This window comes from Pocillopora verrucosa, chromosome 14 (genome assembly GCF_036669915.1).
Source record: "Pocillopora verrucosa isolate sample1 chromosome 14, ASM3666991v2, whole genome shotgun sequence".
NCBI classification, from domain to species: domain Eukaryota; kingdom Metazoa; phylum Cnidaria; class Anthozoa; order Scleractinia; family Pocilloporidae; genus Pocillopora; species Pocillopora verrucosa.
The window spans coordinates 21,318,695-21,346,017 of NC_089325.1; the positions used below are offsets into that span (position 1 = coordinate 21,318,695).

Genomic DNA, 27,323 nt, shown 5'->3' on the forward strand with positions numbered 1-27,323 from the left:
TCATTTGCGTACTTTTCCAGTTTAAGGAAAATTTTCCGCTGCCACCCCTTGTGAGTCAGCAACAGGTTGATATGACCTGTGTGATGCATATGATGCTGGCTTTGTCAAATACTCATGCCAAATTATTCAGGAACACAAAGGGTCGGTGATTGGAGACCAGCTCAGAAAACGACATGGCATGGAGCCGGGGAACATCAAGCGAAGTTTGAGAACAACCTTGTCTGTCTTATTTTTGAAATGCTTTTGGAGTAACTGCAAAATACCCTGCCACTTTGGTCCACCTCATTTACATGTGTCGCGAGGCTTCAAGAACGAGGCATAACACAATGGATGCTATTCTTATTCAATGATATGTAAATGAGTGGCAGGGTATTCAGCAGTTTAGCCATGCTTTTTAACCACCGCTAAGCAAACAGTGTAGCTCAAGCACCGCAAAATTATATTTCACTATTCTTGTACCTTATAAATATTTTGATTAGTTGTAATTATACAATTTTAACAAACCGTAATGCCTCTTGCATTCTCATCTGTTTTTAATAGCATTATATTTACACGACAATTGTTCGTAAACATAACTTGTCATATTTTAATAGACCCTGATAAAGGAAATCGAAGAGGTCGAAACGTCTTTCCTTTTCATCGCTAGTTTTTATCATGTTTAAGAATATGTCTTTTTCAACTAAGGAACTCGCTATACCCGAATATTTGCATCGGATACAGTGAAGGAAGCTGGTGATTACAACTCTTCGGGCCGGTTATTCAGTTTCAACAAAGTTTAGCCGAGGTTTAACAAAACCGCGTTCTAAACTATCTTGAATTATGCCGAATCTTTTATCTGAACAATCGGTTTGTGAACAGTGTCAAGAGGGCCGAAAGCTAGCAATAACGGGTATTTTTTTAATAAAAACAACCCTCCCACAAAGATTACGAAAGGCCCTCTGATTGCGTAAAACAGCGGTTTGGGTCAGACCTTGTGTAAATAACCGGCCCCTTGTGTTTCTCTTTACTTCTATAGCAGATTGAAACTAATACTATTATGTAAGCAACAACTGTTGTCAAAGCACAACTGAATCAAGTTAAGTCAACAAGAATGGCCTAATGTGACAATCTCTTTGTTTTCCGTAAGAACCCTCTGTCACACTTTAAGTGTTTATTTAAGTGTTTATTTAGGCCTTTTTCATATGGCCACCCTTGTGTAGCGTATGTGCAGCTGTTGAAATAATCCGTTGAGGGACAAATCAAAGAGGGTCATTGAAAAATAAGCAAAACTGTGGAGATAATAATTCTAACTTGTTACTTAATTCAGGTTTGAGTTAATCAAATCCCTGATATGATTGCTTTAATTAAAATAAACTGTCAGTGTCGTTGCTATTTTACTTCAACCATAATCTATTTTCTCTTTATCCGTTTGGTAAGTTTTGCATTTTTTACGCTATAATTCATAATAACCAAAATCCCTAAAACTACTTTTGTAATCAGATGATATAGCTTGACAAACCAACTCCATTGTCTCCACTGGAGATTTTAATTCGCCGATCAGGACTGTCAGCGAAATCGAAGGGACAGACAACGGCTGAGATAGCAGTCTTTGCCGATTGCCCCATCGGGTGTATGAAAACACCGATTACAGGTAGATAATGATAATGATCCGATATGACATGTATAGCGTGCTTGTTTTTACTTTTCCTTAAGCATTAGCACAGGAAAAGTGGGTGAGAACCGAAAGGAAGTAAATGCAAGCACGAGAAAGAGAAATAGACCAAATAGAGCTGACCCCGGACGTTCGAAGGTCGGATAACGTTATCTGCAGGATAAATCTCGATCCGGTGGATGAGGCCATACGTTTTGCTTTCACTTATCTGCTGGATGGCGATTTATCCGTTGGATAGTTTTATCCGCCCTTTATACAGCTGAGCCCAGTAAGTCTCTCTGCCCAGCTGACGCTTAATCTTAATCTTACTTTAGAGCTTCAACATATCTGGCGAGCGCAAAACAGGATTAAAATCGTCAAAGGAACGTCACTAATTCTCATGGGTAACGGATTCTTCAGCCGGTGTACTTTGTTGCCATGGATATGACTGTCCTGGAGGTGGAAACTGTGGAATCTGTTCCTTACCCGGGTAGGGTGGTGGCGATTCTAACGGGTATGGGTAATCTGGGGGTGGTATACCTGCGTTTGTTGAAACTGGAGCGTGACTTACTTGAGGGGTTGTGGTGTCAACAGGTTCAGATGGAGTACGGCGTGATACTATAGCCACTGGAAACCTCTCCGCTGCCTCTCTGTTTCGCCTTTTAATTAGTTTAGCCAAGCAAACGGAAAGGAATATCAGTACAACAAACACTGTGACAGTTACAATAATGGGTGTCATCCAAGTAGGAGACTCTAAAGAGAAAAAGAGAAACAAAAGTCAAACAAGCAGAGTAATCTGAAGCTAGGGTCGCTTCCACGTGGCGTTGAAAAAATAGTCGTGTTGACGGTGCATGAGACGTGCTACAACAGATTCAACCTCTAATTTTTAAAACAAAGGTAGACAACCTGAACTTGATACGGCCTTGAAGGTGGCTTTGAATCCTCTGTGTGGTTTTCTACCCGCATAATCCGTGGCAGAGTAGAACTCAACCCACATATAACGATTACGGTGACTTGAACGAACGTTTTCGGGAATTTTAGTTCCACAGTATTTTCCCAAAGATGTGCCAGGCAATGGCATTCCATCTCCAACTTCCACATGATCTCTGCAACCAGGATCCAACTGAAATCTCTCGAAGATGAGTTCAACGCTTTGTCCCTCGGGTACAGTAATGAGCCATTCACAAAGTAAACCCGGTGGGTAGTAGGTCAACGGACTCTCTAAAACCCCTTCTGATCCGGTCAACCTCAAATCAAAGTTGTGGACGTTATCCGGGTAACATAACTCGCTGGAATTTACAGCTTTAGTTTTCGCTACGGAGTTAGAAAACAATCTTAAGTAAATTCCTTGAAGTGATCCCACGGGGGAAGGGGAAGGGGAATTGGCTTCGGAGAGATTCAGGTGGGGCTGTTCCACCGAGCCTATCAAAATCTGACGTGAAAAAAGGTAACTGTTTATGGCAAGATGGCGGCTAAAAGACATCGGAAAGCCATGCTTGGCATAATGAGATACCATTCTTAGAACATACTTTAACAAGTTGTGAATGCCTTACGTGTGGATCATCACAAGTTCAAAACCAGTTGAAATTGTGTCAGTTATCGACCACTCTACCTTTCACTTACTTGTTGGTTCATGAAGCGCTGTAAATGTTGCTTTGAATCCCCTGAAAGATGATCTGATTGGACCAGACCTGAAAAGAACCATCATGTAACGACCAGTAGGGGAGATGTCATCGGGAGTACCGGAACCGCACATTTTTCCTTCGCTCTCACCATCGATGTTCTTCCCATCGACAACTTCTACATAATCTGCATCACATCCTCCTGAGATGCTATCTTGAACCATTTGAAAAGTGTCGAAGCTGAGTTTCACAAAGCACCCTTCTGGTACAGCTATGAACCAATTACAGCTGGAGTGAGAGAGATACCCTTCCCCTCCCCCTGGGCTTTGAAGAGTTCCACTGTAACCAGATAATTTCAGGTTGTTGTTGTAAATGTTGCCCGGAAAACATCTTTCCTCGGAACTTCCGGCTGGGAAGAAAGATGCATCACACAAATTAACCTACCATTTTTCAGGGAAGTGTTTGGCTGGTCCTCTACAGAGTTTAAACCCTTTTGAGCTTTAAAATACTGATATGAATACTACGGCCCGACTGGCAATACCAAAGGTGATAACGAAGTATCATTTTTTGATGAAGTGGTACAGCGTCGTCAGTGATTCAAGTTATTCACCACATATTTGATAAATTCAAAGTGAAAAGAGGAATACAAAGATACTCTGGAAACAGTCCTGGTCCAGGGCCATGGACTTAATTCAGTTACACAGGAAAACTTCGAGACGACCAAGCTTAAATGTTTTTTTTTCCTAGGGTATAATTTAACCGAAAGAAAGATTCTATACTCCTACAAACTCAGCTACTTTATTAAACAACGTGTAATGGATCTTACCAAGTAGGGACACCTGTGGGTATTACAATAGTTATCTTCTAAAACACTTACGTGAGCCCATTATGGACTATATCTTAGTTTACCACTGACACACACTCACGGCTGCCTCCAAATCTTCTTTAAATAAACAATCTTCCTCAGTATCTCTCTCTCCCTCTATCTCTCTCGGTATAGCTTTCCAGACAGTCGGGCACTCCCAACAAGAACAACTTCTCATATTAAACGACTGAGTCCTTAGATACATTTACAAAGTATTCTAGGACATTTCCAAAGCTTACAAAACAACTGTTTTAGAAGTCTAACATCTTAACTTCATAACCTAATATATTGTTCTCGAAAATTCCATAGTCTGACAGGAGAAAGTTCGTGTATGCATGTCAGCGTGACTAGGCATTCTAGAAATTTCTAGAAACTTATTTTTTTTAGTCACTATCCATAACACCTTACCGTCCTAATTTGCAATTTGAGCAAAAGTGTCTTTAGGAACAAAAAGGCTTGGAGATGTCATAATCAGTGGTACTTCAAGCCTTTTCCCCTTTCATTTTCCAATAATAACTAGCTCTGAAATTACCTTTTTAACCCCACAGTTGATGTGGAAGGCGCAACTAAGCACCAAGCAAGCGAGGATCAGCGATAAATCCCAATTTGCTCCTACTTTTTCACGACAAATTAAAAACATTGAACAAGCTAACGAACAAGCTTTACGCCTTAAAAATCATTGGTCTGTTGATAAATAAAATCATAATGTACTTACGCGGTTCCACAGCCTCAAAATGTGCTTTAAATCCAGTATGATACCAAGAGTCCAGAGTGGATTGAAACTTTATCCACATGTACCCCCCAGTCGAGTACACCGCTGACTCACTACTAAATAAGTTGTATCCGTGGTAAACAGCTACCTCTTCACTCGACGACTCTCGCCCATCAAGTATTCGCACGTTGTCCTCCCCGGGAGCAAGATCAAATTTATCAAATGTTAGCTTCACTCTTTTGTTAGCAGGAACGGAAATCACCCAAATACAAATGACATTTTTCGAATAAGGAGTAGGATAGAATGGGGAGAAGAGGGTACCAGAGGAACCAGTGAGGCTACTACGCTCGGTATTCCCTTCTAACAATTGGCATGCTCCAAAGGCTTCCTCTGCAATTGAATGCATCAATAAGAACGTTGAAGCTCGATATCAGACATTCATTCGCAATCCTTGTCGATATTTACCAACCTCACACATCCTTATTCCGGTATAATTAATTTTTAGGTCTTTGCTGCTCCCTTCCCCCCCTCCCCCCCCACCCCGCCGGGAAAAAAAATTGATAAAGAGCTGAGTGCTTCTATAATACGTTTCTCTTCTTCACCAAAATATGTGAGACATAAGAAAGTGACTCTTTTCACTAATCATGGTGTTGTGAATAATGCCATCAGACTTTCCCCTAAGCCTTACAATACACTTTCAACACCTGTAAGGCTTCAATAGTCAAACCACGGAAAGACAAACTCCGCAAACTTACGCAAGAACTTAAACGATCCCATCTCCTCACCCCCTCCCCCCTCCCTAGGCCTCTTAGGCCAACTGAGTTTCAGAGTAAACCCAAGAATGCCCAAATAACGTTACCTCTGACCACGGCTGAAAAGTTTAAACTAAAATTGCCTGCTTCCAAAAACCATTTTTCTTCCACAGAAAAATCAACAAACATGTGGCGGCCTGTGGAATAAATCACATCAGGATGGACCGTTCCGGAATATGATTCTCCAAGACGCGTTGATGCTGAATTGACACCATCATAAAAAGTGAGTCTATCAGAATTTTTTTGAAGATTGAAGTGATTAAAAGTAACTTTCAATACATATGCTCCACCAGTGGAAAGGTCATCCGGTACTTTGAGTATCCATCTGCACCTCCATGGCAACAAACTGGCAGGAGGCAAGAGAGGATAGCCTGGACTCGTCAGTGTCTTCTTATCTGATATAGAAGCAGCAAGTGCTTCACCGTAGTAAGGACAAACTAAAAAGTACAAATACAACGAATGGTTTGCACCCAAGAGTAACAATGTGAGAGAAGTCCCGAGAAGGACCATTGTTCGTAATACTGACTAATGTTTCAGAGTGCCATGCTGTAACCCCGGCTATTAATGAAAGTCTCTGGAAAGCTGGTTCACTCCTTTGGAACAGAATCCCACGCCAAATGTCAACGACTACATAACAAATAAAATCAATAGAACGACCAAATATTACCGACAGCACAAGCTGACCAATCACATCAACCTAACGCCATTTGAGTCTTACAACCAATAAGATCACGGCAAAATTGACCAATCAGTTCACAAGAACCAGACTCATGAAACTCAACAGACAACGATACTTTTCCTGGCTCTGATGATGACTTCTGCTAAGGTGGTGAAATCTCTCTAGAGAGAGAAGAAAACCACCCTACCATCAACATGAAAATAGGGCAAATGCAAGGAATTTTCCCTCAAGAAATATACCTCGTTTAAGAAAAAAATAAGGTGCTTTGAAGAAAAATTCTTGACTCAAGAGAGGAGATATCTTATGTTGACTAAACAAAAGCAAAAAAACTGGCCTCCTTCATCCACAATGGCTTAATTTCCATAGTTGCACACTTATTGACTTACTTAGTTTATTCTCTGCTGTGAAATCAGCCTTAAATCCTTTGTGATATCGATACGAGGAATGGGAGGAATCTGATCTGAATCGCACCAGCATGTACCGACTTCTCGAGCGGATTATCCCTGGATTTGACTCACCACACAACTTTCCTTTGGCCTTACTGTCACTTCTGTTCCCTTCAAGTACCTCTACATAATCACCATAGCAATGCCATAAAGGAAAACCTGCACCCACAGACTCCATATCGAATAGCTCGAAGCTGAGTTTTACAATGTTCCCTTCTGGTACTGTAATGAGCCAGTCACAGCTCATTCCCGGATAATATTGGGAGTGATAAGGATCTCTTGGACTCTCAAACGTTCCATTAAGGCCACTTAGGTTGAGGTTGTTGTTGTTAGTGTTTCCTGGCAAACATCTGTTGTTAGGACTTGCAGCTGTGAAGAGACCATACATATTTCCTGTAAACAACTTAATCATTACAATGTGTTTTATCCTTTTAAATTAGATCCACTTGAGATTTTAGGTATTCATTGGGTCTTTTCAACTCAGGCATATGGGACCCATACAATACATTTGCATAGCAACAAGAGTCTATATCTTCCCTTGAGGAAAAAATTAGCAATATCAGTTTCTTCCTCTCCCCTTCAAACATACACTGATGTCCAATACTTTTGAAATTCAATGCAATTCATGCAATCCATACCACAAAATGACTATAAGAAGCTTGGGGGCAAAAACTGAAAAACTAAAAAACCCAACAGGACATGCAGTACAAAAACTTTATCATAATAATTTTTCATTTGACAGACACAACAGTAAATATGACCATACTGTCATGGTGGAAATTAAAGTACGGGCAACCCATGACAAATAAACACAAAAATACCTACTGTCTTCTGCATAACCAAAGAAGTCACAAAATAGCACTAACAAACCTACACAAACTCAGGCCACAGCAGACCAGATGCTGGTCATTGAAATAGGTCTAGAGCTTCTCACCTATGCTTTAGAAAGACTAGCAGATATCTGTTTTATCTAATTCTTTCTACATCTAATTAGAGGTTAGAATGTAAAGAAGAGGGCACCTTTACAGAACCAGTGAGCTATAAACAAAACTTGAATTAAACTCTCTCTTATATTTAATTTTATTCATTATTGTTCTTATCATTTATTCTCTGGTTTTAATTATGAAGATACTCAGGCACTGACTGATATGTAGGGTAGTAATTATAATCAATGGGGTAGATAACATAATTTGGCCCCATAAAGAGTCACAAAACTGATGTTTTCGAGCATGAGCCCTCCATCAGGGCATTAGCTCTTCCCTTTGAGGAACGGGTAACACTCAAAATGTCAGCTTTTAAACTCTTTACAGTGGCCAATTTATGTTATGAGCTCAGATGATACCATGTTATACTCTCCCCCCCGACCCATCCCACAGTTTCTTTAGAGACTTACCCCCTTTAATCACTGACTGATATTATCCTTTTGTGCGAAACCAGAGTTCCACTATTAATCACACCTCTATTAGAAGGCTGAACAACCAAATGCATTTAATTAATCGTCACTACTACTAGTATTTTGTGCAAATGTAGTCTCAATGCTGCCTCATGATAACAAAAAACCGACCTGAATAGGTATGAAATAGAAATGAATTTTAAATCAGCAGCAACTAGAGAACAACTCTGCAATTAGATTGAATACCAGACGATAGAACAAACACTGTATTGAACATATTAAATTGCAATCAACCTTTTTGTTTGGTTTGTACCCATTTACCAGACGTGAGTGTTTTTTTTAAAATCTATTTTACAAGAAAGACCTCATGTTGATTTACAGAGTTGGACTGAGAAGCATGGACACAAGGGCATAGCTAAACACTCCAACTCTCAATACTTTCAGAAAAAAAACCAACAAACAATCAGACACGTGATTCATACAGCTCTTGTTTGCCAAGGCACTTCTATCTTGTTCCCAACAAAGTTTGAGTCATGATCAATGGGATGGTCAATAAAATTTATTTGCAAAAAAGGAAATAACTTGATTATTTTTGTTTATGCACAAAAGTAAGGTTTAAAATGGAGTTGGTCATATACTGGGGTTATCAACTAGACAGGTTATCAACTAGATAGTGGTATACATGTAAATACTACACATACAGTCAAACTGGAATAAAGCAGCACTGTATTAAGCAGTCACCCTGTATTAAGTGGTCAATAGTTAAAGTCCCAAAATTCTTTTTCTCCAAAGACCTTAATTTTCACCTCTAAAACCCTTTACCTCCCATGAGTGACTCAGAGAATTTCTCCTTACAATATCTATACAATATCAAGCATATAAGAAGTGATAAGAATGAAGTAAAATATGAATTAGGGCATTAGTAGTTGATCCAATATCAGATTTTCCGAATTGACATCATAAGAATTGTATGGCAGACAATAAGGAGAATTACTAATGATATCTTTGGAGTTGAAGGGTTAAACATTACCTCTATTAAGCAGTCATATAACCACCCTTAACTCTAAAACCAGAACCACTCAAATGAAACTAAAAACAAGTTTTCAAGTATATTTTGTCCATGTTTTATCCCCAGAAATCAACACCAGTAGTATTTGTGGGTGAATTTCGTACATCAAATGTTCACATGTGGCATAAAATGGCATTTTTTTACCATACCCTTATTCTGTAGAACCTGTATTAAATGGTCAACCTGCATGAAGTGATCACCAGCCATACCCTGGGGATGACTGCTAATACAGGTTTGACTTTAGTAGGAAATCACATAGTTATAGTAATTCATAGTAGAGCTGTCAAGAATGAGATTTGGGAACAGTCTCAAGCGACATTGGTAAATGATTTCCAAAACGCTGTGCTAAGAAAGATTGATATGTAACGTATTACAACAGGTGCCATTGAAGAGTCGGCTGTCTTATGATAAAAAAAACACTGACATTCTGCAAATTAATAAATAGCAACTTAGGAATAATTAATCAATCAGGTGAAAGTAGTATAGGAAAATGAACTGAAAAAGTACTACCAAGAGACAATCCGCCCGAAGTCGATCCGCCCGAGAATGGACTTCGATCTGCCCGACGAAAAACAATGCATTAAATACAAAGATTAAGCTGTTATTCCATTTTTAAAATTTCTTTTAGTAAATGTTTGTAGATATTTGTTGACCGTATTACAAAACAACTGCTCATTCAACCGCTGAAATATCTAACTTTTTCGGAACGTCAGCGATCAAAAGCGAAATCATTGTTACGTAATAGACACATCGAGGCCAAAGTTTTGAGGAAAAAAGTCAGTTGTGATGTCAGTTGAATAATCATTGTTACGTAATAGACACATCGAGGCCAAATTTTTGAGGAAAAAAGTCAGTTGTGGTGTCAGTTGAATAAAATGTCTGGTTTTGTAAGATATTTCACTGAAAATGCTACTACCACGGAAACGAAATGATTCTACGGGCTTGAAAATGGGATACCAAATTTGTTTAAGTAATGCTTTTTATGGCAGTCATGCAAACAGTGAACGGAACGTAGCCGAGACGAATTTTACCGCCGAGTCAGTATACAACTCAGAAAAAAATATTAAACCATTTATGTTGTATTTCGTTACAAAAACTCATAACACACTAGTTTTATTTAAGATACCATTTTAAAGAACTCTACACAACTCATAGATAAGACGACATATGCATCGGGCACAATGACTTCGAAGTTTGGGCCGAAAGGTCTCGGGCGGTTTAACTCTCGGGCGGAACGACCGGATACCCGCCTAATCTGTGTACTAAAATGGTGCTGTTCTGTTTTTCTCGTGTTACATGCGGATGAACGATGGCTTCGATGTCAAAATTCAAATTTTCTAGTCTTTCTGATGAAGATCTAAAAATGCAGCTCAAGTAAAATAATGAGGTAAAGTTTCCGCACAGCCCCATCCTACATTATGCATTCAGTTCTTGGATAGAGAAAACATTACAAAAACAATACATTGCCATCGGGGGAAAACAGATTTGTTTTACAATAGTATGGGGCTGTGCGGAAATTTTACCCAGCTGTGGATAAGTAAGTTGTAATCGTGCGAAAAGTCAAATTCTAACACCTCAGTCACGAAATAGTTCTAGCTAAAAATTATCACAATGTAGGATGGAATAACAATATAAGTCTTAACAGGGAACAAATTAAAAAAAAATTTACCTAATATTTCCACGAGGCGCATCATCTCGACGGGGGAAAACAAGTTCTTTGGGGTTTGAACGAGGTTCCGAGCGAACTGTGCAGATTCTTTGTCACGAATCCTTACAGTCTTCAATCCAGCCCGTGGGGGATGAGCGAGGTGAGCGAAGATATCCTTCCCCCCACCACAAAAAAATAGCCGCTCACGCATAGCAGCAGCACCGACCAATCCAAATCAAGCGTGTTAATCTGGATTCGACCGTTCGTGTCGCGTTTGCGTTTGATGCCATTTCCCGGCCGCATTCCGCCTCAAGCGAGTAGCGAGAGTGGTGTTCGTCTGTTAGGGCCTGTTTATATGGAGGTGGGGACCTCAGGTAGGTGTGAGGTAACCCGCCTGTCCATGTAATTTCTTATTTTTTCTTGATCACGTTTACATGATAAGTGGGGTGACCCGCCTAACCCTATCAGCCGGGGTGACAATTTGCCATGTAAACGTCTCAAGGTGAGGTAACTCGCCTACCCGGGGTCGCGTTCATGGCAAAAAGCTCAAAAGCGAAACACGTATGTTTTAAAACTTTGTACATTTCCTAGCCGTCTCATGGCAGAAATCGGCAGAAACCACAACGGACACGCAAGTAGTGTAATGTTCACATTTCTGAATATTTAGCGTTGTAAATCGACCAGATTCCTTTCAAATTATTTCGTATAACGTATTAAGTCAATAGTCCTCGCGTAACCTGAAAGCGTCACGCGTTGTGTTATGTGGTGTTATGGATAAATACATACGCGTCGAAGAATTAATCTTTCGTCTTTCTCGAGAAGTGAGCTTGGGACGCCCATGCTCAAACTCCCTAATTGCAAGCGTAACAACAACCTCAAGAAACCTCACCCCAGCACCCCGGTTTGTAAGACTGTATGTAAACGCGTTTTATTTTTCGACCACGGCTAGGCGGGTTACCTCACCTACCTGGGGTCCCCCACTTCCATGTAAACAGGCCCTTAGTCCTTGACCTCAAGCGTCGAGTGAGAGTCGTATCTGTTCGTCCTTTACTTCAAGCGTGGAGCGTCGGTATTGTTCGTCCTTGACCTGACAAGCGTATAGTCTGAGACTGTTCTCTTTGATCCCGTAGAAGCGTGGAGCGACAGCGTTGTTCGTCCTTCAGTCTTACATACAGTAACATTTTAAGCTATGCACATCAACAAGTGCCTTATTTTTTTTTATTTTATTGTTATTCATTCAAATAACATCTCTAAGTTTTGCATGTTATGATATTAAATAAATAATTGTTGCGTTACATCAATCATTTTGACTGGATCAATACGCATATTTTATAACCTACAGTGATTTTCTCCAGACCGTGAAACAACGATTACAGCATATTACTAAAACTAAACAAAACAATGGAACTAGTATCTCATGGAATGATCTTGTGTTGGTAATTGTTTCACAGGTTTAGTAAAATCACTCTATTGTTAATGTCAAAACAGAGGGAAAAGCGAGTGGAGCATGGGGGGTGGCCTCATGGACTAAAATTTCAACCCCTCAAAACAAATATTTTCTCCCTGTGGGCCCCCAAATCTTTCATTAACCAAATAGCCAAAAATACATCGTCCTCGCCCGCATTTCCTAACCTTTGGTAATTACTAGTTTACCGTTAAATGTTTTTAAAAACCTTCTTCTTTTTCGTTTAAGTTTTTTATACGTCCTCAAAGGAGACAAGTCGTTTTCAGCGGAAATGGAAATTTTTTTTACCCAGCCGTTGCCCTTCGGTGGAATGAAACAAGCCACGAGAAACACGAAGAGATCAGTATGTCCAGTTCCCAAAAAAAAATCTGTGATTTCTTCGGGTGATCTAACTGACTAATCATGGTAGTTACTGTAACTGCACAATTCCTTCTAATGCTACGCTCAGTAGCCAACGCATCCCACGGATTCGCCTCTAGGCGTCGTGTTTGTTTGTTGTGGCTGCTGTTAGAGACGAAGCCACGTATGTCGTCGTGAAGAGTTCGCGAGTGGGTGAGTGTGAGTGAGTGAGTGAGTCATTTCAACAATGGATCTTGATTGTGTGCTACTTTTTGTTTGTTTCGTAGTATCTTAGTAGGTTCGACATTTGCACTACATACTCGTTCGTTTGTGCTCTCTTTTTTTGTGAATTTAGGCTTATAACCACTAACGCATAATGTTCTAGTTCTTGCCGTGACACTTCACGGGACAGCGGACTGAAGATGATATAGACATCTCACAATCATTTCAGATTTGCGCGTGATTAAAAACAACACTTTTCCATGTGGTCCGGCGCATTATGAAATTTAGAGGAATTTTTCTTTGAAGAGAGAGCATTTTACCGTTTGAATAAGCGAATTATGCCCAGTAGAGATGCGAAGACATGATTCTCGCAGTTCTTGCCGTGACAAAGCAAAAGACAATGTAGACTTCCCAAAATGTTTACCGACTCGGTCACCGACGCGTAGTTTGAATCAAACTTTTCCTCGCAGAAATATCTCAATGGGTGTGATCTCCATATCATAGAGGCTTTGAGGAAAATATTTTTTCTTTGAAACGAGAGCATTTTACTGTTTGAATCAGCGACTTATGTCCCAAAAGAGCCGCTAAATCTGCGAAGCGAGCAAGCTGCGAAATTTAGGGCCTGTTTACATAGAGGCGGGGGACCCCAGTTAGGTGAGGTAACCCGCCTAGCCGTTGTCGAAAAATAAAACGCGTTTACATGCACTCTTACAACCTCGGGGTGCTGGGGTGAGGTTTCTTGAGGTTGTAGTTGCGCTTGCAATTAAGGAGTTTGAGTAGAGGCGTCCCAAGCTCAATTGTCGAAAAGGACGAAAGATTAATTCTCGGACACGTGTATTAATTCATGAAAGCGTCACGCGTTGTGTTACGCGGTGTTTGGTCTCGCGAGGAACCGTTGACTTTATAAGTTATACGGAATAGTTTGGGAAACCAATAAAAATAAACCAATAAAAATGACCGGGTTACCCTACCTGGCAGACCGGGCAACCCGCTTAGGCGGGTCACCTCACCTATCATATAAACGTGATCAAAATAAAATAAATTATATGGACAGGCGGGTTACCCCACCTGGGCGGGTTACCTCACCTACCTGGGGTCCCCCACCTCCATGTAAACAGGCCCTTGGGGCCTGTTTAGGGCCTGTTTACATGGAGGTGAGGGACCCCAGGTTGGTGACATGGAGGTGAGGGACCCCAGGTTGGTGAGGTAAACCCGCCTGTCCATATAATTTATTTTATTTTGGTTTATTTCATTTTTATTGGTTTATTTTATCGGTTTCCCAAACTATTCCGTATAACTTATTAAGTCAACGATTCTTCGCGAAACCAAACACTGCGTAACACAACGCGTAAAGCTTTCATGAATAAATACATACGTGCTTTTTAATGTTCTTTACGCCACCGTCGCACCAAAAGGAAAAGACCGTAAATTTTTACGAACTCACGTTTGCACGAAATATTCCCTTAACAGCAGTTAAACTTCAAGGTCGGCCGAGAAGAGTACACACACAAAAAAGTATTACTCACCAGTTTGCTTTCTAAATGGCGCATTCCATTAAAACATCTGAAGCAATTTTTAACAGTTCCCTCTCGGACAGTTTCGACCAAACGTTGACATATTTGTATTTAATAAGAGAATCGAAGGAGAACTTTCAAAAACGTCATTTAAGCCAGTTGTCATTTTATGAAAACAAAAAGTAACCACTTTAAAATCAGTAAAGAGAGAAAAGAAAAAACTATAATTTGTTAATATACCTTGTTGACATTCTCTTTTCTCTTCCGTCTGATTTGCTTTACAAAAATAACAATAATCGTAACTAGTATGGCTAAGGTAAGTGCACCGACTAATCCCCAGATTATTTTGAAAGGAACTCTGGAGGTTGATTCTTCTATGAAGTAAAAAAAATATATAAATGATTAATGGAGGGGTTTTTAGTGATTTAAACTCCAAGGAGAAAAACAACCATGCCCATTATTTTCATCTGGGGTTAACCTCACGGTGCCTTACGGGAATTTATTGATTTTTTTTAGATGAAACATATATATTGATAAATACATGTACATAAACGGACAAAAAATGAAAGCGAGCGAGTGAGTCAAAAGAGGATAAGGAAACAAAGTAAACGAATAAAGACAGTTTTGAGCGCCGCAGACAGAGAAAAATTTTTGTTGTCCAAAAACTATGCTTTTAGAATCAATTGATGAGGGTGAAATTTGGGAAATAAGCCGTTTCATCCTCTAAATTTTCGTTTATCAAATATTATTCATATCAAACTCTTTCCCCGTGCGACGAACATTTGTTTTTCTCGGTTCCAGGTGTACGCAACCACTAACCCCATGTAATGCGCATGCTCTCCGTTACGAATTTTCAAATAGGCGGACAAGCCAAAGAGGGAAATAAAAAAAAACAAAGCGATTTTGCAATGAATACTCAACATACACCCTCGTTAGAAAGGCGAATCCACGGAAGAAAGATACAAAGGAAATTTGTTCCTCTTTTTTATTCTGGCGGTACATTTTTAATTTGCGCCTGCGTAAAAGAGATATCGCCCGAGACCCTTCGCTCGGTCGTGTTTTGATCAAAACGCGTTGTTTATTTCATGCAACCGCTCGGAGAAAAGGTAAAAATGACGAGGGAAAAACTTTACCTTCAAGTTAGAAAATTAGCGAAATAGAAAGCCACAATATTATAGTTTAATAATTCAGAGGTACATTGAGTGCTTTTTCCGTCGAGAATCCGCACGATGGTAAAACATTCGAAAATTACACTCGATTTGAGTGGGGTGTTGAAGTGGGCGTGGTCACTACATTCATGTTAAGACTATTTGTACCCCACGAGTTTGATATGATATATTATTAATATAAACTGAGTTTGAGGACCTGCCTTGTGGCCTATCATGACCACAACTGCCCCGTGGCCTATGAACCACACCTGCTCCGTGGTCTATGGACCATAACTGCCCTGTGGCCTATGGACCACACCTGCCCTGTAGCTTATGAACCACACCCGCCTCGTGGTCTGTGGCCCACAACTGCCCTGTGGCCTATGGACCACACCTGCCCTGTAGCTTATGAACCACACCTGCCTCGTGGTCTGTGGACCACAACTACCCTGTGGCCTATGGACCACACCTGCCCTGTGGCCCACGAACCAGAGCTTGTCACGGTTTCTTGTTCACAAAGCTACCGAGACTAACACTAGGACTCAGGTCCTGGATGTAGTACTCGCCCATTTCAGGTAACCCACAGCATGCAATTTATCAGGTTCCCATTGGCACTGAGAGAGTCAAGAGTCGTGCTGGTATAACTCAGCAAATACACACAACTAGAGTTCATAAACTAATTATAAACACTTTATTATCTCTTGAACCAGTCAGGTCCAGTCTCCATTCGACTCTGATCACTTTCCACTCTCTCTTTCCTTTACTACTCACCATGGTAGTAAGAATCATTAAAAAGGAAGGAATCTGAGCAGATACATTTAACCAAACTCGTAGAACAAAAAAATTAAATTTAAATAGAAGCCCCTTAAAATTTAACGGACAGGCGGCACCAAGGAATCTCATGATTTGTCAATCAGATTTTGGGGTTAAGAGCACAACCTCTTACTTTCGATTCTAATAGGAAAATTGCTCTATTTGAAGATAAAAGTGTTCCTGTTCGGCGTTCTACCCTCTGATATTTGGCTTTAAGAAGCGTTATCAGAGCGATTGACGAAGGGCTAACTCTCTCGAAACGTCGGTCTTTAAACTCTTTATGGTGGCCAATTTACGTTTTTCAACTCGGTTGGTGACACTAAATCGCCCTGTTCATGGCTTATTACATGCGCTTGAAGAGACTAAAGATTAAGTAACCAGTGAAGTTATTTTAGCTCCGTAATAACGGAACGGACTTAAATTTGAGCGCGGCAGCTGTCGAAAACGCACCAACAAACATTTCCTTTTAAATGAACTTTTTTAATTCTAGGAAACCCAAATCTCTGCAGTTACATCTGCAGGTCAACCGAAGAGCTGAACATATAGACGACCTTTTTCCCTAACAAAACAAAGATCAAAATCACGAGTTCACGTGTTTCCGGTCTCTTAGTGAAACGCATCAAACAAAATGACTGTCTACAGTTTCCGAGAGTAGGCTCAAAGGTTTACATATCATGAAACGCGTTAAAAACTCGCTGACTATCCCAGAGATTGTGAAAACTGATAAAAATTATTTGGAGAGACCCTTAGACAGTATTGCAACACTAAGTAACTCTCGCCGCTCCTCTCATCCAACATACGTGCTTTATCCCATACCGGAAAGCCGAATCCATATGAAAGCAGCAAATAGTATAACATAAATCCAGTCGAAACTCAGAGTATTTATCTTACCATCGTTCCCGTGTACTTATGCGCCAAAACAGAGAAAAAGACCACCAATGATCAAGGTTTGTAAATCTATTGCCATCTTGCAAAGTTAAGTAAGCTCAGTCGAGCATCTACATGATTCGCGAAATCGAAAGCAAAATTTAATATTTGACTGTCCAAATCACTGTCACGTCACGTCACCTTGAGTAAAGGCTTTTGGTTCCCTTCTACAACAATTTCACTCCAGAACTGACGTACGCAGCTGTTGGCTATTTTTGATTGATAGCAACAAACAGTACAGATTAACAACGGCAATGTAATCGGTTTTAAATGAGTACCTGAACCAAATAGTCTCAAAAGTAACCGGAGTCGCTTGAACTTAAAACTAACTTAAAAGTTCCACTTTATAACATTTCGTTAACTAATTATTGATCGTTTGGCGTGAGGACACATGCAACCTGTTATTTCCATATGCACATTTCGGAGGTCGTTGACCTCAGTCCAGTCGTATATTGGAGCGCGAGCTGAAAACAATAGTAAAATAGAGGCTGATGAGGGTGTGGACAACAAATCGGGAGTGGAAAGGTCAGAAAATGATGTGTGCTACCTCCGTGGGCAATGTACACTCTTCCTCTCTTTTTTTTTCTAAAGAACCTTTTTTATGAGAACGTTCAGGCTGAAATGACATCAAACAGCAAACAAATTGGAAGATACTGTCATTACATCTCTTGAATTCCTTAAAATAAAAATGTCTTGTTAAGTACCTGTGTTAGATCTTCTCGCTTTTTCATCATTTTTAATAGTCTGCTGTACCACAGGGTAGAGAAAATTTGTTACTGTTTAAGGCTTTAAAATGCTCTCAAAAGAACGCCTGCTCTTCCATGTAAAATCGGCAAGACTGATAAATATTAACCGACATACAGAATTCGTTCTTATATGAGCTATTCAAAAAGAATAGCTATGACTTAAATCATAGATAAGAAGTATCAGAAAAAAATAATCGCATTAGCCCACTCCATACATTTTAATTATAAGGCAATCCTATCTCATCTCTTCACCGCCTTCTTGCATCAGTTGACTCAATTGACAAAAATTTTGATGCACGTGCCACACGTGTTTGACGTCATAAAGGCTACTAACGCATTATTTTGACGAATTTTGTTTAAAGCATTGAACCACTTGGAGTATGCTTACCCTTGTCTACTTCTGGATGCTCAAAGTACATCTTATTCTTACTCAATTTCAAATTTCACGGAAAGTTTTGGCAAACTTTCGCAGACAACAGCAACTGCGAAATGACGCATCCACCTTTTGCGCGCCGGTTTCATAAACTGAGGACACTGTGACGTTAAGCGCCCAGAACAACTCCCTGACAACGGGATCAGGTCGCGTACTGACCACGTGCAAGTTAAATGATAGTCTGCGCGATGCTTACTCTTGTTTTGTGCGCTGCGAAATGTTTTTTTTTTTTAACTGACCTGTTAGAATACGAACAAGGAAGAGTGCTTTAATTTACTTTCATTTGATTGTCTCTAGTGCCAGATTTAGCCATATATGCCGCCACAGTCCGCGTGTTCCTTATCACCAAATTACAAAAAAAATATATGAAGGTGAATTGGCGCAACAAAAGCATTAGTTTCTAGTATTTTACCTACCACCCACACAAATCCGGCTGTGTGCACTGGAAACAGAGCTTTTCAAAAGTGCTCCCGATTTGAAAACGCCACCCTGGCGTTTTAGATTGAACGGCCAAAAGAAAAATGAAAACAGATCTTTGCGTAAAACTGAACGTCAAAGCTTCTTGAATTCCATGGCGAACTAATTGGGTCTTCTTTAAACGGTAGGCTAGATTTTTTGCTGTTTTCGCGCGTCTGATCTTCGATCGGAGGAAGGTGAGCATGCTTGCCAGCCCGCCGTTGATTATCAAGCCTGACTGCAAGCATGCTCAACGGTACATTCAAACGTTCTGTAACTGGTGATTGTAGTGTGGACAGAAAATAATTTGTTCGTTTTCCAGAGTGACAAGTTAAGTTGCATTTCAAATTCATCTGACTCCCAAAAATATCCTGATGATTATTGACCTAAATTTTGCCTTCTCTTGATAGTCCATCTTTGAATAATTGCAGTATTTCGTCAGTTCATGATGAGTTGCGTTGTTTGGGAGTGGAGTGAGGCAGGCCTTTGACTTTAAAAGCTGAACTGACTGCATTGCTAAAAAGCTCGACAACTTTTTATCCAATATTAGGAAATTTAAAAGGATGCTTGTATAGTTTTATTTATGCCTTTTGCAGAAAAAGATTGTTAAGCGGCACTGAATGTTTTGTTAAAGGCATCGATTGAGCAACAAAAAACATAACGACATATACGACATACGCGTTTTTCTAAAAAATATAAGTGTAGCAGATTATTCAGTAAGTGGATTATGATTTCAGTCATTTGACTATCTTAGGCAATTATTTAAGATTTGACAGTTCAAAGTTGTTTAGAGCTAAGCTATTGCGATGGGTTTCCAAATTGTGACTGTCTCGATTAACTTCCTTCAGTGGACGTGCATAGTTTGTCCACGGACCTTGCCTCGGACCCACATGAAAGTTATTTTTTTGGCAAATGAAGGTCAAAAAGTGATTGTTTGATCGGAAGGATTAGGTGACTGTTAATATCAGTTTTTTACATTCTTGTGAAAGTATTTGGGATATTGTTTTGACAGCAAGTTTTAATCTTTTAAGGTCAGTTGGCCAGCATCTTTGGTCATGCCTAACGTTATATAAAAGCGTGTGCTATGGAGCTCGTAGTCAACCGATCAGATTTAATTAGAGTCTACCAGAGTTATAAGGGGCAAGTAAGAACCGATAAGTAGTCCCAGCCATGCACAGTGATGAAGAGAGGGGAATAGAAGTAATTTTTCTGTAAGTAGAATGGTAGCAGAGAACAGACAAGACACGTCGAGAGTCCTTGGTGCCGACATAAGCAGAAATTCATAAAACCTTTGATTGTGCCAACATAAGCTTTACTCGATATGCGCGCGGCCTTGTTGATAAGGGGGAGGGATGTGGGGAAGACACTGAAAGGTGGTGACTCATAATTCGGTTTCCAAGCGACTTGGCACAAGGAGGCAAGGTCTTCAGCAGTGTGCTAGTAAAATAGCGAGCGGCAACTTAAGAAATTCTGCGTCACTGAAACCGAGGACTGTGAACTTCTCCTACTGTTCGTCAGTTAGTTAGCGTTCTTCGCAGTCGTTCTTTGAGATGTCACGCAACGTTTCTCAAAGAGTACGGTTCTCGTTCTTTGGACTTGTTCGATGTTTTCTTTTAGTGCAGGTCCCAAGAGGTGCAAGGTTATTTTAATTTGGATCATACAATGGCCAACATATTTTCTTTTCGGGTAATTTAGAATATTCTACATGACCCAAGCCTAGATTTTATTACCAGATCTCGAAATTGATGCTATGTGCTTGGAACATTTTAACTCGGTCTTTACCGCGACATCTAAATACGGGGTGTGATTAACTTTTGGCGTCTCTAGATTCAACTCAGGACTTTAACCGCGCAGTTATGAAACCAGGTTTTTACTGTTGGTTCTCCATAGTTACCTTATGAAATTGCATGGAAGCACCTTCAAACTGATTCAAAATGATCATTTATTTGTTATACATTGTAAGTGTTCAGTCGCATCAAGCCCTGGACCTCACGCAACACTGCCTTGCTGAAGCTCAGAACATTATCGGTGACTACAATAAGGCACTAGACTCATTAATAATGTAGGCTCTAAAGTTTAGATATGAATTTTTTGTGATCATCTTCAGAAAGTGACTACACTGGAGCTCCATTCCTAGGGAGCAGAAGACTGGGAACATCAGGCATCATTTGATCGCTCCGAATTCCCTTGAAAGTGGTGCTAAAGCAGCCATAAATCTGAATATAAGTGAGTAGTCTTTAATCTCTTTGCAATGTGTCATACTTTTTTGTTCCTTGAATATTAAACAGAGGGCCAGGCATTTCAATTCGGGGATGTATTCTGATTGGTAAAAAAAATTATTCACTGTTTGCTGGAATGTTAGCTACTTCAGATAGAAAATCATTTTTGCGATTCGTTTCGATTTCCAAACAAAGGAAATAAACTTAAGTTTCACACAATAATTCCTCTCAATCAACCGTAAAGGAAAAGTTATTGTTAAGCTACAACTCATGAAAATGATTCATTTTCCGAAAAAAAAAATTGACAAAAGGCGCATAAAGACTGACTAAAAAGCAACAGTGACAATAGATCTAAGACGTCTCTCGGCTAAAATCACTGGGTGTGCACTGAGTATTCAAGGTCCCCATGCTACCTTATCCTCGTCACCAGTTGCCCGTTCTTTTACGCTCGTTTCTAGGAGAAGCCGCAAAAAGCCTAAGGAAAAACTAGGTGGAACACTAGATTACCCCACAGGAACTGCTATTTTTAACGCTCGAGACTAGTGCAATCTGTGATGTCGATAGGCTGTCCGAAAGGCGATAAGTATTATTTATGGATTTCTCTACAAAACTTACGGTATCACCCTAATCAAAAGAAAATCACAGAAAGAAAAAACTACACTATCAGAGAGGCTGTAAAACGAAAAAAGTTACACCAACTCTGATTAAATTTCATCATGTCTCGGGAAACTCGGCCTCAAAGCCTGTAGTTGATTAACGTATTCACTGCTATTGTCATCTTTTTCAGACTTCAAAAGCAATGCATACGCGCGTGAATTGTCAGCTGACATGTTAGTATTGCCGGCATCGCTGAGAGGCATGTACACATCTGCATATTCCAGCCAAAGAAAAGAAAATGAGCAAAATAAAGATGTTCTTTACTGACTCTCAGCCTGGGTGTGTTCTTAGTATGTTCTTGAAATTTTGTTTAGACCCTGGACTTCCTGATGAAAAAGGTTCTTATAAAAATGGAATAGTGTATCACCGTTACCCTAAAGGTTGTCGCCCTTTTCCTCTTTAGACGGCAAAAGTGATGCATATGCACAAGAATTTTCGGCTGTTCTCTTAAGATTGGTGAGAGGCATGTACGTATTTGCGTAGTCCGAAGTCTTTATTTGATTGACGTACTCGTGTTCTTTCCCATTATTTTTCTCTACTGGCGTGTACGAGTGTGCGTAGGTGTAGGAACAAGCGCTTGACGCTTGCGCATATACAGGAGTCTGGGCACCGTCGCTAGGCACCTACGGGAAAGACAAAAACAAAATGTGTTTAGTCAATACAATATTTATTAACCGATTTGTGAACGAGGGCAATAACCTTATCACTTCTCTTAAAAGAGGTCAAAGACCCCGTGGGGAACTAATTAAAGTTTCATACGGCAACGCCGTATGAAAATTTGATAAGTCCTGGGTCCAGATTCTAAGCCTTAACTCTTTCATGAAAACGCTGAGGAGTTCAACAAATACTGCAATATCTACCTGGTTAAAAGGATGTGTGAAAGATAAACATAATGGCTAACAAGCCATGAACGCTCCCCCGACTCAACACTCCACAGTCACGCCAACAACAATCCACGGACATATCATCACCCTTCACCACTTGTCACCCACACTCCACCCGACACCTCACCAAGGTTCCATCGACACGATATCAACCATACACTAACTTAGATCTTTAAGTATAATTATGCATTAAAACAAGATATTATAATCTCTTGTATTCAGTGATTATATAAAGTTTTTGGATCTTTGCTTCCGCCTCGGTGATGAATAACTGTTAATTACTCGAAATCAGTGAAATCTTCGCTATTATGATTATTAGAAAACATAAACATACCATCATCACAGGTGGAGACAGCTCAATTTCTTCATATTCATCTCGGGGAGATTCTTCGGTATCTTGGTTACGATGGTTATTGCTTTCAGAAAGTTCCAACTGATGGCCGGTAGCACCCACAGGAACCAATGTTAAACTCTCTTCAGACTGGTCGCTTAAGGGTAAATAACGACTAAAAATTTCAGTGCGAGGATCAATACCTAAATTATCATTCACAAGTCTGATTTGATTCATGAAATGCTTATGATATTTAGGAAACAGTCATTATTTATTGCCTGGTGGATTATAGGAATATTACGGCGTGTTATTGGAGGATCAGGTAAATTTTCTAGCGACACAGCCAAAATCTTTTGACTTGACCCTTGACGACTGGTTCCTGAGGTAACTTATCTTTTTCGACAAGAACAGTGCATTCGGGTAGCAAGTCCATCCTTACATGGCTTTGTTCAGAGTGCTAGTTTGTCGGCAATTATTGACAATGCTATTAGCAATACAAAAAATTGTCATACCTTTCCACAACTCTAGGTCTCTCATCTAAGAGAAAGATCGAAAGAAACAAGAATAACATCATTTTTTAAACAAAAATTAATATTTCGATATTAATAAAATGAATAGTCACCACAAATTGCGAAAATGAAGTGTTTTTTGTGGAATTGCAACATGCACCCCGTTCCATTACCATTAGTAATATATTCTATACTTTATGAAAACTATAACAAAATTCTCGAACGTAATTGGCTATCACCAGCCCGATTTGAGCACTAATAGGACAGTGTACCTGTCATACTTGTACTTAGACAGTGTAATAGGACAGTTAAAGGGCCAGTTTAACACATCATGCCTGTGTGTAAGTGGACAGACTGCTTCATGTGCGCGCGCCGTTGCCTCGCATTTCGCCGAGTTAACTGCTGTTTTTTATGAAAACGTATAACTTATGTTTAGTTTCTTTCTCAAATTTCGTCATAGTTTTGATTTTGTGAATCACTCGTATGATTACAGACCGAACTGGGACTCTACTCGTTCGTATAACCATTATAATAAGGGAGATAATGTGGTCATGTAGATTCAAAAGCATAACTTTCTTTCAAAGAAGCGCAGTTCATCGGAGAGTCTTGAAAGCAAAGCAACAGCAGTGACAATGGCTCACCAGAAGAAAGGGAAATCGGTAAACTGTCCAAATTGATTGATTGATTTGTGTAGGGCCCATTTTGCGTTTGAATAATGAATGTAGCGAAGTAAAACAAAACGACGCAATCCTGGATTAGTTTAGACACTTGATTGAAAGTACCCTTGCAAGTTAGAGATAATTTTTTATCTTCAAGGTAATTTTGACTACAAAATTGTATTCTAAAATAGAAATTAAACATCCGAATTGAATGGAATTTTTCTCTTGCAATCCATTTATTTTGAAAAAGAATTTGCAGGTTTGATACATGTATTACCTTTTTTCTGGCGTCTCTTCCGTCGGAATGACCAAGCAATACCGAGGATTACTAAAATGACGAAGAGCACTGTCAGAGATGAGATTAATATCACCCAATCAGGTCCCTCGGCCGATGGAGCAACGGTGGCTAAAAAAAAAAAGACTCATTAATAGAGCTCGCTACACAAACGATGACTTGCTCTATATGGCTGCACCAACATTTTACAACTGATTGAAAACAGATCGTTACTTTTTTGTATAATCTGTTCAATTACTTAAATCTTTTCATCATCCAAATGAAAAAAATTTCATTTGACCTGCGGATGAAAAAATCAAAAACAATGTTCCTCGCAGATGAGCTGCAATTTTACCAAGTACAGAAAATAATTTTCAGGCTTCTTTTCTGTAATAGCAGTAGTCGTCGCTCCGTAGAAGATGATAGCAGCTTAGTTGGTTGTAGCACACGCCGACTGACTATTTAACCGACCGACCGATAGACAGACTAACTGACTAACGGAAAGACCGTGTAACTAGATAACGGACTGGTTATTTGTTAACACGCTTGATGAACTGACCGATTGGTTGATTTAGTGTTTGATTCTTTTATGATAAAGCACTACGTGCCATACGGTTTCAGATGAGCTGGTTGTTTTTCTATCTCTGGAAAAGTCAGGTAGATATGAGTATTTTTTTTTTAATTTGTATGCCGTATATAGCTTTTGGAAAGGTTTTTGGGCAGTTGAAACACCGACACTGGGGATACAACAGAATTAGCACGAATTATGAAGGTAAACAATAAAATCATTTTCGTATGTCTCACTTCCAGTTGATGTGGTGCTACTAATAGCACTTGCGCTGTATTCCGAGGTACTACTTGTGTATCGAGGGTGTGTAGTACTTGGAACACAATAAACTGCTGGAGGAGACCTTCCTCCCAGTGGCTCTGTAACAATAAAAGATAGGCATTACTTTATTTGACTAAATACATCTCAATGAAATAAAGATTGACCAACTCTGCAAGTCTAATAATAATTATCGAACCAATCACATAATCACACGCAGTATAGTAGGACAGGACTGCTAAACGCAGTTCACTGCCATGTTACCTTTATTAGACACCCCTTAAAGAATCATTTTAACCATAATGAGGTAATAATTTAGCCAAAGTATACGAATTGAAAACTGAATTTAATTTTTTTTTCCAACCAATGCAATGGAAATTGACTATTAACTAATTTCACATACTATTTATTGCATTTCCACATCAAAAAATTAATAATTAAATAAATGAAAAAAAAAAAAAAAAATCATTAACATAAATCATGAAATGTTGATTTACTTTTGCTGCTTGTGGTGTCAAACCACATTACCGAAGAAACCGTTTTTCTGAAAGCGGTCTCGACCAGACGGTGAAAAGAACAGATAACAAAGCTGCAAAGGCTTCCCTCGAAAATTTAGGGGAAAAAACCTGTAAGGGTTGGCGAATGCCACAGAACCAGGAATGATAATTTTCTTTTAGAGATCTGTTAACTTACCTGAGTTGAAGATAACTTCGCTGATTAATATCCATTGTCCTCTGTAGGTAAAGTTGAACCTTACAGACTTCCCGACACGGCGGCAGGTCAACTGTAACATTGCGGTTTATCGATGGTGATGATGATGGAATGGAAATTTCCTTGAGTTCTTGCATGAGATCAGGTGGAGAACCTTTTGAAATTGTCTTATCAAACCTCATTTCAACTCTGGAAAACAACTTGATGTGTGTCTGGTCTTTGACGTTACAATGGAAGTAGCTGAAGTGAAGATTCTTTTGTTCAAAAAATCAAATATTATGTAAGGTTTAGGGGTCTCTTTCATATTCCAGCCAATCCAACCCAATCCATTATTTACTGTAAGATTTTCACTAGCCAATCGTCCATCAGTAAGCATTCCCAATCCAGAGATAGAAAGCGGCGGCCTTCAGTCAAACCATCATAGCTTGAATCAGTGAAGTTGTATCTCCCGTCCAGGGAGTTACCTTGAAGCATCTCGTACGTGACAATCGCTAATTAAGTAATAAGTGGAAATGTCATGTTAGGCTTTCATTTAACAATGACAGTAACTATTCAGGAAATGAGATTTCGTGTAAACTCGTGCAATTTGTTCCTAGTTAATAATAGACATATCAAAGTTCACATGCCAACCAGGTGGACAATCAGACATGGTTTGATCCTAGCAGGTAATTTAGTGTTAACAACTGGGTTGAAAACGTAAATTAGCCACCGTAAAGGGTAAAAAAGCTGACGTTTCGAGCGTTAGCCCTTCGTCAAATCGCTCCGACGAAGGGCTAACGCTCGAAACGTCAGCTTTTTTACCCTTTACGGTGGCTAATTTACGTTTTCAACCCAGTTGTTAACACTAAATTACCTGCTATACTCTCCCACCACCGACGCAGCACCACAGTTTCTCTAGAAACTTACCCCTTTATTATGGTTTGATCCTAGTCTGGGTTTAAAGATTTAATGGATGTAACCGAGAAGTTACAATTTATAGACCAAACGTTTCGATACCTGTCTGGTGCCTTCATCACCCCTGATGAAGGCATTAGACAGGAGTGTCGAAACGTTTGGTCTATAAATTGTAACTTCTCGGTTACTCCGGTTTAAAGATTAAATGAATGTAACTGAGAAGTTCCAATTCATAGACTCACGTTTCGATACTCCTGTCTGGTGCCTTCATCACCCCTGATGAAAGCATTAGACAGGAGTGTCGAAACGTGAGTCTATGAATTGGAACTTCTCAGTTACATTCATAATCTTTAAACCGGAGTAGCACCAAACCATGTCTGATATATGGACATGAATAAATACAGTGAGATTGCTCACCAT

The 27,323-nt window shown here is 39.7% G+C and overlaps 2 protein-coding genes across 2 annotated transcripts; both read right to left on the bottom strand.

The window, feature by feature from the left end:
• Nucleotides 1–262: 262 nt before the first annotated feature.
• LOC136278350 (bone morphogenetic protein 1-like) lies at nt 263–8,295 on the bottom strand. The gene is made up of 7 exons (XM_066161923.1): nt 8,276–8,295; nt 6,707–7,135; nt 5,689–6,078; nt 4,833–5,219; nt 3,254–3,661; nt 2,537–2,944; nt 263–2,383 (listed from the first exon to the last, which is right to left on the bottom strand). Exons 2-7 carry the CDS (start codon nt 7,011–7,013, stop codon nt 2,022–2,024), a joined length of 2,262 nt encoding a protein of 753 aa, XP_066018020.1. The 5' UTR covers nt 7,014–7,135; nt 8,276–8,295; the 3' UTR covers nt 263–2,021.
• Nucleotides 8,296–22,189: 13,894 nt separating this feature from the next.
• LOC136278328 (epithelial discoidin domain-containing receptor 1-like) lies at nt 22,190–26,091 on the bottom strand. Its single transcript, XM_066161853.1, has 6 exons — nt 25,992–26,091; nt 25,277–25,399; nt 24,476–24,604; nt 23,543–23,567; nt 23,034–23,187; nt 22,190–22,438 (listed from the first exon to the last, which is right to left on the bottom strand). Exons 1-6 carry the CDS (start codon nt 26,089–26,091, stop codon nt 22,190–22,192), a joined length of 780 nt encoding a protein of 259 aa, XP_066017950.1.
• Between the last annotated feature and the right edge of the window lie 1,232 nt (nt 26,092–27,323).

What these genes read in the sequence shown, in the direction of transcription:
- LOC136278350 (XM_066161923.1), bottom strand. Translation starts at nt 7,013, where the DNA reads ATGAGCTGTGACTGGCTCATTACAGTACCAGAAGGGAACATTGTAAAA. An exon ending in CTTTTCAGCCGTGGTCAGAG is followed by an intron (nt 5,220 to 5,688) that starts GTAACGTTATTT and finishes ATTCAATTGCAG; the next exon opens with AGGAAGCCTTTGGAGCATGC. An exon ending in TTTTGAGGCTGTGGAACCGC is followed by an intron (nt 3,662 to 4,832) that starts GTAAGTACATTA and finishes CTTTCTTCCCAG; the next exon opens with CCGGAAGTTCCGAGGAAAGA.
- LOC136278328 (XM_066161853.1), bottom strand. Translation starts at nt 26,091, where the DNA reads ATGTTACAGTTGACCTGCCGCCGTGTCGGGAAGTCTGTAAGGTTCAAC. An exon ending in CGAAGTTATCTTCAACTCAG is followed by an intron (nt 25,400 to 25,991) that starts GTAAGTTAACAG and finishes TTATTGTTACAG; the next exon opens with AGCCACTGGGAGGAAGGTCT. An exon ending in TGTCTCCACCTGTGATGATG is followed by an intron (nt 22,439 to 23,033) that starts GTATGTTTATGT and finishes TCTTTCCCGTAG; the next exon opens with GTGCCTAGCGACGGTGCCCA.